This window comes from Chenopodium quinoa, unplaced genomic scaffold (assembly GCF_001683475.1).
Source record: "Chenopodium quinoa cultivar QQ74 unplaced genomic scaffold, ASM168347v1, whole genome shotgun sequence".
Taxonomy (NCBI): Eukaryota; Viridiplantae; Streptophyta; class Magnoliopsida; order Caryophyllales; family Amaranthaceae; genus Chenopodium; species Chenopodium quinoa.
In genome coordinates this window covers 6,743,214-6,755,363 of record NW_018743850.1, presented here as the reverse complement: position 1 = coordinate 6,755,363, position 12,150 = coordinate 6,743,214, and the positions used below count along the sequence as shown (strand labels likewise).

Genomic DNA, 12,150 nt, shown 5'->3' with positions numbered 1-12,150 from the left:
CCTCATGCCGAGCCCACGGGTTTTGGGGCTAGCTAGGCGTGGTCTATGGCCCAGCTCACAAATTACTTGTTGTGCCGTCGAAATTGTCAAAAGTTTAGCTTATGCACGACTCAAAACCCAAGTCCACGTGTCACTATGTCGGTCAGATATGTCGTGCATGCGGCTTCACGTGTCTAAGTTAAATCTTATAGATTTTTTCTTGACGACAAAAAAATCGAGAAAAAATCTTATCGATTTTATTGTGGTAAGTCATGTTGTGCCTTATTGTATTTCTCCTAAATAAAAAACAGTCCGATACGCACAATAACATTTTGTATCATACCTAAACCGTGCCCATGTTGTGCCATGCTATTTTTGCGCTGGCAAAGTATCGGTGCCATCTTTACATAAAATTGGTATAATGAAGAGAGGTACATTCAGTTGATTATTTGCACAAATGAACACAATTAATTTTCTATAACTAATTAGTTTTGTATAACTAAGGGTCTAAGGTACTTTTTCATAAAAAAAAATAATAATAATAAAAAAAAAAGTAGGTGTGCCTTTTATTCACTTTGATTTTTCCATATTTGAACCTAAACAAATTTAAATACGGAGTTAAATTTACAAAAGTTGCTCAAACCATAACATCTCAAAGAAATTTTAAAGAATGATTCCCATTAAAGCTTATAGGTCGCTTATTATATGTGTAATCAGTTAGCAGTTTATTCAATGGTAGACATGTACAAAATTATCCGAGAATTCGAAAATTCGATAATTTGATCCGCAAGTAATCCGGATTTTTGGATATCTGATCCGAAAAATCTGATATCGGATGCAAATTTAGATATTGATTTTCAAAATTTCGGATATCCGAAATGTAAAAGGTGAAATAATGAAATATATATAAATTTTTTAAATTATTCATATAAAACTGACCCTATATTATTAACTTATTATAATATTCTTAATATATTTGATGATAATTTTTATTGCAAAAAATCTATTATTTTATTAAAATATGTTGTACTTAATATTAGATAATGAGTGAAATTTAGTGAAATTTAGAAATTAATCATAATCAATTTTACTTAATATTAGATAATGAGTATCTTTAGCATCTGATTCGAAAACTTTGGATATTTCGAATCGGATTTGGATATCAGTTTCTGATATCCGAGCATTCAGATATCCGATCCAAAATGCGATTTCGGATCGAATATATCCCATCCCTGAACAGGCAATGGTATACTTCATTAAGTGTCTTCTCCATGATCAGCCCTTTCTTCTCAAGTCTTTATCTTAATCACTTTTCCCATCAGAAGTTTACCTAACTTTCTTTATTCCACTCAAGCCTCACAAATTTACATTTTAATTTAGCCAAGTCCTTTTATATTTCCCTGCAAAATCTCAAATAATGTGAAAAACATTCAGTATAAAGTGTTGACATTCTCACCAACTAAAATACATTCAGTATAAGAGTTCATTGATCTCCCATGAGTCCATCTATATGTTTACAATTTTTATTGCACATTATTAATATCTTTATTTACAAAATATAAAATACATAAATATTTTACTAATTTAAATTGTGCATCGATATGAATCTAACAAGATTCAACATGAGTTTATTATTATTATTATTATTATTATTATTATTATTATTATTATTATTATTATTATTATTATATATATATATATATTTAATTCTCTTTGTTACTCTTGTGTTTTTTAATTTTCTCTTTGGTGAAATGCAAAAAAACTTATTTCTTTGGTAATCATGAATCATCAATAAAGATTATCCATGACATTAATTAATGATAAATTTTAATTAAATTTTTTAAACTAGGGTTGGTTTTTTTTAATTAAATTATTATTAAAATAATGTGAAAAAAACCACCACCAATACAGTCGCCGGCTCACCGCTTGCCCCCCAAGCCAGCCCGACTCCCTGCCCCCCCCGGTGCCGGCGCCTCCCTAAAACCCCAGCTAAACCATTCCTCCCATATTTTCTCTCTCCTCTTTCTCTTCCCTCATTCTTCATTGTGGTTGCTTTAAAGGGTCTTCTTCCTCCTCCATTAAAACAAACATCTCCCGCTGTTCCGCTGCCCGAACGCCCTCACAGTCATTTCTACTTTGCTAAATATTTTTAAAATTTGAGGAAATTATTAATTTCAAAGATTTTGAATCTTTGTCAATTCTTTCATGGAATTGAAATTCAACAGCTTGAAATTTGGTGGTTTTTAGATGAGAGAGAAAACTTGAATGAGAGAAAAAGACCCTCCAAGCTGTTTTCGCACCGATGAGTCACTCAGCCACCACTCACCTAAAACCACCCCTCCCATATTTTCAATTCTCTTTCAGGTAGAGTTTCGGGGGGAGGGAGGAGAGTTGGTGGTTCAGGGGGAGGGGGAGGCGTCGCTGTCAGGGGAGGTGGTGTCTGGGCGCGGTTGGCGCCGGGGGCAGGTGGCTGGGTTGGTTGTGGGTTCGTTTTTTATTACTTTTAAAAATAAGGCCAAATTAGAAAATAACACCTGCTAAAGACTCCGATTTTGTTTTTAACACCTGTTAAAAAAAAAGTTTTATTATAACACCTCCAAAAATCCCAAAATTTTGGTTTCACCACCCATTAACAGATTTTTGGATGGAAACCGTTAGTGGGGCCAGCATGTACACGTGTCAGTTGTTAATTAGTTTAAAAAAAAATTTTTAAAAAAAAACCTAACCCCCTAACTCAGCCAGCCACCGCACCGGCACCACCTGCGGCCAGCCACAAACGGTGGCCTTCTCCCCTGCCTACCCCATAACCAACCAACCACCAACCACCGACCACCAGCCATCGATTTTCGCCGCCGAACCACCTCTAACACCGGAAATCGGCTCCCCCACCCTTAACCCACCTCGAAAACCGCTATCATCCTTCACAAAGCCGCCAAAGTACGGTTCCCCTCCCCAACGCAACCCCTTAAATGGACCTCCTCCCTTCCCGCACCGCCGAAACCGGCGCCCCCTCCCTTCCCACACCACTGAAACCGGCTCCCCTTCCTTTCCCTCAACCCAGAAACCGACCTCTTCCCTTCCCACCTTCAAAAACGGTCCTAAGCTCCCGATGACTAAGGTTTCTGGGCTAGGTTGGGGTGGGGGAAGCAAGGGAGGTGTCGGAAATTGGTGATTGGCGCCGGAAATTGGGAATCAGGGTAGGAAATAGGGAAGGGGAAGGGAAGAGGCAACTGGCCGCAGGTGGTGCCGGTGCGGTGGCTGGCTCGGTTAGGGGGTTAGGTTTTTTTTTTTTTTTTTTTTTAAATTTTCTTTTTTTTAAGCCAATAAACAACTGACACGTGTACATGATGGCCCCCACTAACGATTTCCATCCAAAAATCCGTTAGTGGGTGGTGAAACCAAAATTTTGGGATTTTTGGAGGTGTTATAATAAAACTTTTTTTTTAACAGGTGTTAAAAACAAAATCGGGGTCTTTAGCAGGTGTTATTTTCTAATTTGGCCTAAAAATAATTTAATTATTAAACAAATAAAAAAACTAACCCTAGTTAAACATTTTAATGAAAATTTATCATTAATGTCATGATTAATTTTTATTAACAATTCAAGATTACCAAAGATGATAATTTTTTTTGCATTTCACCAAAGAGAAAATTAAAAAGTACAAGAGTATCAAAGAGAATTTTCTTTTTATTTTTTATACATCAATAAATATGATTGAAGTTGTGGCTTTAACTATGACATTCCAATATTAGTAGTAAAAGGAAATAAATGTAAGCAGATAGGATGAGACGACGCCCATTAATGTACGGAGTAGTTAAAAACCTTTCTATGTTACAAATTTACAATTAGATAAAAATATATACACTGAATAAAATGAAAATTTATTCTTAGCATCTTACTACATCAAGATATTTCTTGGATAGCTATACTAAACATAGAACAGAAAAAATCAAGCAGAGGAAAGAAAAGCTAAAGAGAAAGATGTGAAACTAGTATACAAGATTGATGATAAATTCTATCTCAAAAAAGAAAAAGAAAAAAAAAATTATAGTAAAATTTCAAACAAATTATGGTCCAGAGAAAAGAAAATAAAGAATACAGTCCCTAACTGCACAGACCACCAATCTCTAGCTTAAGGGCGTTGATACACATACTTCGTTCTGGGATCTACAATAAGACCCTTTCCTCCGTTCACTTCCAGATCATGCCTGCTTAACCCATCATCATTAATACATAAAAACTTACGTGATTCATACAAAGAAAAGACATAATCATGTGGCATCTTGTTAAATTTGTTTTAATGCGTATTTTCATAATATGAAACTAATGATAATTATGGTCAAGGTGCAAATTGGAGACTGCAAGATACAAATGAGCGTATGTTCAAAGAACAGCGGGGGTGATGTAACACTAGAGGAAAAGAAAGTGTATACTCAACTGGAATACAAAATCAGGGATGGTTAACTGCTCACGAGGGACATATCTGAACAGCTGTAGTAGTCGATCAACATATACAACTTTCTTCCAGACCTAAACAATAATTTTAATGCATTGTAAAGAATGAAAAACTTGGTGGCCGGGAAGTGAGAAAAAACAACACATCAAAAAAAAGATAAAATATGATAGATGCATACCATATTATCCACAAACATTTGTAAGGCAAAAATGGCCGCTTTCAATCCAAATGTTGGATGTAGTATATATATTGCCTATATCAAACAAATCAAACCATAAGTCCTAAAATTGATCTCTTTTTTGTTAGGTAAGGCAATAGATTATCTTGTAAGATTGAAGTCATCCAGTAGCATACATGCAGATTTCGTTGGTGTTTGCGGCCAAGAATTTGCTGTAATCTTCTCATCCACCCTAAGTCCGGTTGACTGTAGACCCAGAAGAGCAGATATTAAAAATTGGGACATAAATTGAATATTGTTATACATGCGAAATACAAAATATATAACAAGCTTAGAAATGTTCAATTTCACACATGTGAACACACAACATCAATGACACATAAAAAGTAAACAGCATCACATACAAACTTTAAAGAGACAGTCCTTACGGCTGTAAAGAGGCAGCAGAGTGGAAGTAGACAATAGAATACGGCTTCTGACCTATAGGCTCGAATTCCTAAGAAACAATCATGAGTGTATGTTATTATAAGAAACCACAATCTCATTACGTCCACATCAAGAAGAAAAATCATCAAAGTAAAAAGTACTTTACCTTCACTACATACATGATAAAACGCTCAAGATCAAGGCACCGCAACAAGAAATGAGCTCCAACAACTACCATAACTGGACGTCCTTCACTGTCAATCCCACCACGATATCTGAAGAAAACCAGTAGCATAACTTAAATTAAGTGGATTCCTAATATACCGAGGTCTGATAAATATACCTTCAGTTTAAGTCAGCAAAAAATCAAGACCGAAGTAGAAAATTTTCTCTAATATATTTTTTCCCCAAGAAAGGCTGAGCAAATAGCAGCAGTTGTTGAGGGTGGGGAGAGGCACAGTAATGCTTACACAATTTTCATTTCTGCAATCTCAGAAAGATTAGTAGAATTAGCTTTGGCGAGGTATCTTGAATGGAGAGAATATTCTTCAGCAGCAGATAGTGGAGGGCCACCAAGGTTTCCATATCCAAGCATTTTCGCACAATTCCATCCACTTTGAGCTTGAGCAGCCTTTTCCCACTGCTCCTTTCGTCTTTGATCTGGATCCTTAATTAGTGACATAAATGCAGGATCCAAATAAGTGTCCAAATAGGAGGGATTCCTGTCAGGTTGTGTAAAAAAATTTAATTAGGCCCAATATGTTGATTCATAGAACCCAAAATTAAGACCTTCGAAATTTCACGGACAAGTCATGGAATTTCCACGCCAGATGTGTGTCACAGGCATGAACAGCCTCCAGTTGCAAGGAAAAAAAAAGGGAGGGGGGGGGGGGGAAAGCAAAACATGCACGGTTAATCGGTTATGCACTTATGCGGCTGAAGACTTTGACATCTCTATTCATGAACATGAAAATGCCAATTAGGGAGCTCAAATGTAGCTATGCAAGGACAAATTTAGTTTGTGCAAGGGTAAAATCAGACATTTCTGGCAGGAGATTGAGGTGTTAATCTGTATGTATTTTTAACAACTGATCATTGTTGATGGCTTGATGCTAAGATTACACAAAGTGTGAAAGAGGACAAGATGTCCTCAGACATCAGAAATGTTTTTCTGATTAACCCAGTTCCTTTGAATTTCCCCAACAAAATACTGTGAAAAGCTCAAAACTTGAAGAGCTGCCACCTTGGCCCACAAAGATGCCTAGTAAACACCACAAAATAGCCATAACGCATTCTGACATAACATCTCCTTGGCCTTTTCAAAAGCCACAGAAAAAATCTGCAGCAACTCCGAATAGTATAAAGGAAAACCCAGGACTTCCCGCACTCATCAAAAAGCCTCCTCAGAGTATTAAATGCCATCTCATAATGAAGGAAGACATGCATGCAAGACCTTCTATAGGCACGACATATCATGACATAAACAGTAAATAGCCATCCTTGGTCTATCATTCGGATCACATCATTAAGTTAACTCCACCCAATGTTACATAAAGGCTCTCATCTTAAGAGGAACCCTGGCCTTCCAAAAGTTCCAAATAAAATTAGATGGAGTAATTCCATAGAACTTTTTTCAGAAGCATCACCCACCCACTACCTAAGATCCTCCACTCATAATAGAGTAGATAGAAACTCAAAAAATTAAGGTGAGCTCATCTATCACATGTCAGGAGGATGCCTAAGTTCCCCATACACTACTAACATGCAAAGCAGAGACAGAAGAGCCATGAAATGTAAGAAACATTATACAATTGATGGAAAATGAAAACCAAAACTGCCACCCCTCCTCAAACATCCTCCCAGAATTAATGCAGTGACGGATCCCAAATCTTTAACAGCATAATGTTCTAATTACTCTCCTGTTTATGTTTAATATGCTTTAGATTTCATAACTGCAGTCGGTGTACAAATCCTTTGGTCCATCACTCTGTTAAACAGAATCAAGAACCAACTGATAAGAGAACCAAAGCTGAACAACCATATATTCAATACAAGTTTATAGATTGCCACCACCATCAGCACATTCCAATCCACTGCAGCTTTTCACACCACAGAATTCAACATATAAGATAACAAAGTAGCAACTACACCATAGAGTCTAGCTTTCTTTTAGATTTGTTTAGAATTACAAATTTCTGCCAGCTAGTTATCTACTCTCAGCTAAAAATGACAAAACACAAATATATACCTTCTTCCCTTAAAATTTCAACATAACGTATCTTTTCCACAATTTTCCATCAATGTCAAATTTCTCAAATTAACAAAGGAAAAGGCATACACACTTTCAATACTTTGATCAATAAATGATGTTCGAGACTTAGAGGACAAAAGCAACATTTTTACTATTACATGGAACAGGTAAGTTGGTGGTCTACTGAGGCTCTATGAGCAAACTGAAGGAGTACATGAAGCAAGTGAGTGATGTGACCATGGTAAACGCTTAAAAAGCATAAAGCTAAATGCCACTTGGCATGTATGGTCAACATTAAAATCACATTAAGAGTCGGAAAAAAGTTTCTCAATCAGATTGTCCAACTAACATCCATGCCATATAACTCCACCCCATAAAGATTGTTTAACTTTCCATTTAGTAATAACCTGTTTGATTGTCCTATATTTAATAAGTAAATCATAAATGCACATTCAACAAAATGTTTTTATCTAAGCTGTTAAGCTTATATACCATTGATCAAATGCTACAGTTAAAAGGGATAACATATTTTGATATAGGTAAAATATCTATATCCCAACCAGTTTGAGACAGATGGGTTACAAACGAAATACTATCATTGAACATTGAATAGAAATACTACAGTAAGAACTGGTGCTTCCAAATGATTTATTCATGCACTGTAGTAAAAATAAAATTCAATACGTAAACAAATGGTAGGCTAATAAAACATAGACTTTAGAGAAACTAACCTTCTAGCCAATCCAACTTCACTTAGAGGAAGGTCATTTGAGACTTGAGAAGGTTTGGGCTCTGTTTTCTTAGCATTTGGAAGTGGCTTTATTCTGATTTTACGCTCATCTATAACAGTTTCACCATTCTCGTCCCCAACATCAGCAGGAAGTTTTGATATAGCAACCTCTTCTTCATGTTTATCACGAGGAAAGTAGAGTGGAAGTAGTCTAAACATAAAGAGCACATGGAAATAATTCACATATAAGAATATAAACAGCAGAAATCAATTAGAAGCATCCAGTGTTTAAGTTGACTTGTATTTGTATTAATAAAAAAAATAAAGGGTTATGAACAGAAGCGCTTTACCTTTTATATATCTCAGTGTCAGTTGATGTGGTAGTGCAAAACACTATGGCAGTAATTTTGTCCTTCTGTTTCTCGAGAAATCGTCTAACAGTCCCTATTAAATAAAAGCAGAACTACTCAGAAATATGTTGACCATTTTTCTTACACAACTGGCAATAAGAGAAACTATCCACTTAAAATACCAGTCCAAAATGAAATGTCAAGTACCCACACCCATGTCGGAGTGTCGAGAATATGACAAGGGTACTAGAAGTGAAATGAAGAGTCCAACTGTCATAGAACCCATAAGGAGGTTGGAAGGTCAAGAGCTACTCAGCTTGACATATAACAAGATTAAGAGCACCAATCCCATAGATGTGAGCAACGGTTAGGCACATTAGCGAACACATTATTTGCCTCTTTGTGTGAAGGCCTTACATAGTTCTACATGTCTAGTAGTTATATTTTCTAAGGAAGCCACTAAAACAAAGGTACTAGTCTACATAAGTCAAAGTGACATTTAACACTATAAGGAGGTTGGAAGATCAAGCTACTCATCTTCACATACAACAAAATTATTAGAACACCAATCCCATAAAAGTGAGCAATGATAAGGCAAAAAAAAAAAAAATGTTTGTCTCTTAGTCTGAAGGTCTTATATAGTTCCATTTTTTTTTAGCAGTATTACATTTTCAAAGGAGCCCATCAAGGAAGTCACTTTTTCTAAAAGGAAAGAAAATAGATTTTAAAACATCTTACTTATGGCCACATGTGCTGCAGGTTCACGAGGATAGTTTTTTGACTCTGTATAAATACAACCCATTGCTATGCTGCACAAGAAAAAACATCAAATTTATACAACAGAGAACAAATACCACAGGAGTAAATAAAAACAAGTATACACTCCTAAACCTTCGAAGCCCATTTTCTATAAGCAGCTCAAGGCATGACCGATAGCAATGGCTAAGAGCATTCTCTGCGGCAGTGTGATATTTGACTGCATACTTAGGGCCAACAGTATGAATAACCTTCCTAAGAAAATAAATGGACACAAGTCAGTCTAATACAAAGGAAATAAAGCATCAGTTGAGGGGATGACAATTGATTAAAAACAATAAATAAATAAATAAAAAGGTCCTAGAGTCAACAGATAAAAATGCTCCGACATGTCTAGAATCAAGAATTCATGAATATAGAGCTTCCAAATAAAACATCTTCATATTCTTTTGGTCTTTACTTTTCTTTCCTAGACTAGATGAGTAATGCAACCTAATTAAACAATTACCTAAATAAGAATTGAATAATATGTTACAGCCTTGATCTACCAATTGCATACATTTAAGCATGACATATATTAGGCTCAATTAGAGTAAAAATCAATTTCAATAGAACGATGAACAGATGGACTGAAACATTCAATAAATAAAAACAGAATTATATTTAGTGCTTGAAAAACTGCTCTGAGATTCCAGGGCAATGGAAAGTATTGCTTCTAAACCTTGTTAATCATGAAACAAGATTTATCAGAAATATCACTTTAAAATATTTATGTTAAACATACCTAGCTGGAAGCTCATGAGCACTTGTCATCTTTGCCATCCCAGTTCTGCACCCACCCTGCCAAAGACAATGCCATATTAAATTTCAACTCTGCCCTTTATAAATTCCCAACCAAGTAAATGGGTAGCTAAACCAATGAGATTGGTAGCAGACCATTGGGTAATATCAACCACAGTAAAAGAAAGATCAAACAATGAACATTAAAAAGAATACCCCTCCATTCTAATTTACACAGTAAAAGTTAAGTTTCTAGCTTATTATTTGAATATAACCTCATATTTTTTTTATGTAAACATTTTATTTTGAGACAAATTTATAGTCTAAGTTTGATCTGCTAAAATACTAGGAAATTAAGGGAGCATGTAAATGAAGCCAAAGGTAATGAGATTCTACATTAAATTGACGCCTATATCAAATGAAAGAGAAACTTGGAGAGTGGAAAGGCCTACCAGTGTAGCACATTCTTCAGCCAGGCCAGGACCAGCAGCAGCATGTAAACCAGGACTGCTATGTGCTTCATCCATATTCTGTCCAGAAGAATTGCATTGTGATCAATAATCATCAGGCCAATTTTGTAAAAACAATACAGGTAAAAAGTGTTCATACATAGGTTCACCTCTAGAGCAATTTTGACTTTTTTAGCTAAAACAGTAATCCCTTTATAATCTAGACTTTTGATTAGCACCTTGAAAGATAACATACACAATCAAAAGCAGCGAAGTGACTTAAACCACGAGTGACCCCATTGCATTCTACTGCACGCTCAAGTATTTAAATAAACAATGCAGCCTCATTTGTACACCACGATCATATTCCAGGCCCAGTTGTAATTGTAATTATCAATATAATTAATTAAGACATCTTACTGGCGCCAACAAAGAGATCATAATGAAGTAAATCATGTCATTATAGACTGCGCAGAAATTTATGCATGTAATACAGGCAAAGAGAAACACATCAAAAGTGTGATAGTAAGTTACCTCGTTCGTGGAGTTAACAACAGCATCTACTTCAATATTCCAAGGATTTCCCCTCCATAGATAAACCTTCGAGTTTATCTCATGGTCAACAGGAAATCTAGACACCATCCCATTACTTCCATTCTCTGATGTAGAAGCTGATGCAAGAGGATCAGGGAAATGAGAACTAGGAAAATTCGAGTCATCACCTTTGTGTTCTGAAGACCAACGAACCTCAGTATCGCTCCACCGAGGAACTTGATCCAAAGTCACAACAGAATCTCCAGTATCAGCTGGTGACCCGTCCCTAGTGGGTTCAGTAGGCATTGATCTATACATGTTTCCCCAATTACTCAACAAAGCTTCCTGGGCTCCTCTACCTCAACCCTCATAAACTAACACCTCATTTTCCTGCCCACCAAATACATAATCATGAAAAGGGTTTCTTCAGCATTGCAGAAACAACAATTCAACTTCCATGAAAAGGATTTATTTGAGCAATGACCCAATACAGATCCATAATTCAACAGCACATAAACAATTAATTTCACATATTTAAATTAAATCTAGACTTGGAACAAAAACAAAACCCAAATAAGAATGATTAAATAATCGATTGCAGAAAATATTGTGTCAGCAATTAGAATCAAAGTACACCAAAACATCCCCAAAAACCACAGAAAAAACCCAAATTAAAAATAGAAAGAAGGAGAATCAAAATTAAACATGGGGGGATATTATCAGTAAGATTAACACTTTTTGCAACCATATAACCTGAAAATTGTTATGATTAAGAAAGAATTGAAAATAACGAAGTAAAGTGATGAAAAATTAACAAGTTCATAATAAAAAGAAGTGGGTAGAACAGAAAAATACCTGGAGAGAGAAAGAGAGAGATGGAGATAGAGGAAGAAAGGTGGGCGAATGAGTTTGGAGAATTATCGATGAGCTTGAAAGGATCAACTTGTACCAGAACCCGACATATGATTGAAGACGTCTTTTTTTCCTTTCTTTTTTCGTTGCAATTATTCTGGGTATTTTGACTTGGATATTGGCTTATTCCATTTGTTTTTCTTTTTGTTTGCCAGCCTAGCTTCTTTAGCCTCGTAGGAGGATCAAATAGCATCGCATCACAAAGGTTGAGTGTTCGATTCTCTATCACTTAGGTATTGTGGTACTTAATGGAAGATCTTGTCGAAAATGTAGAAAGACTGGGATTTGAATCTCTAACCTTTCACTCAAAGCTAATCATAAAATAGGGATATTTAAGTTTAATAATTA

The 12,150-nt window shown here is 35.6% G+C and overlaps 1 protein-coding gene across 1 annotated transcript; it reads right to left on the bottom strand.

The window, feature by feature from the left end:
- Window positions 1–3,784: 3,784 nt before the first annotated feature.
- LOC110686156 (protein GDAP2 homolog) lies at window positions 3,785–12,006 on the bottom strand. Its single transcript, XM_021862745.1, has 15 exons — window positions 11,746–12,006; window positions 10,891–11,280; window positions 10,360–10,437; window positions 9,912–9,967; window positions 9,263–9,382; window positions 9,110–9,180; window positions 8,372–8,465; window positions 8,023–8,232; window positions 5,511–5,762; window positions 5,207–5,315; window positions 5,043–5,110; window positions 4,791–4,860; window positions 4,615–4,689; window positions 4,419–4,510; window positions 3,785–4,188 (listed from the first exon to the last, which is right to left on the bottom strand). The coding sequence occupies exons 2-15, from the start codon at window positions 11,206–11,208 to the stop codon at window positions 4,113–4,115; spliced, it is 1,689 nt and encodes a 562-aa protein (XP_021718437.1). The 5' UTR covers window positions 11,209–11,280; window positions 11,746–12,006; the 3' UTR covers window positions 3,785–4,112.
- Between the last annotated feature and the right edge of the window lie 144 nt (window positions 12,007–12,150).

What these genes read in the sequence shown, in the direction of transcription:
- LOC110686156 (XM_021862745.1), bottom strand. Translation starts at nt 11,208, where the DNA reads ATGTATAGATCAATGCCTACTGAACCCACTAGGGACGGGTCACCAGCT. An exon ending in GACACTGAGATATATAAAAG is followed by an intron (nt 8,233 to 8,371) that starts GTAAAGCGCTTC and finishes CTTTATGTTTAG; the next exon opens with ACTACTTCCACTCTACTTTC. An exon ending in AACACCAACGAAATCTGCAT is followed by an intron (nt 4,690 to 4,790) that starts GTATGCTACTGG and finishes TGTTTGATATAG; the next exon opens with GCAATATATATACTACATCC.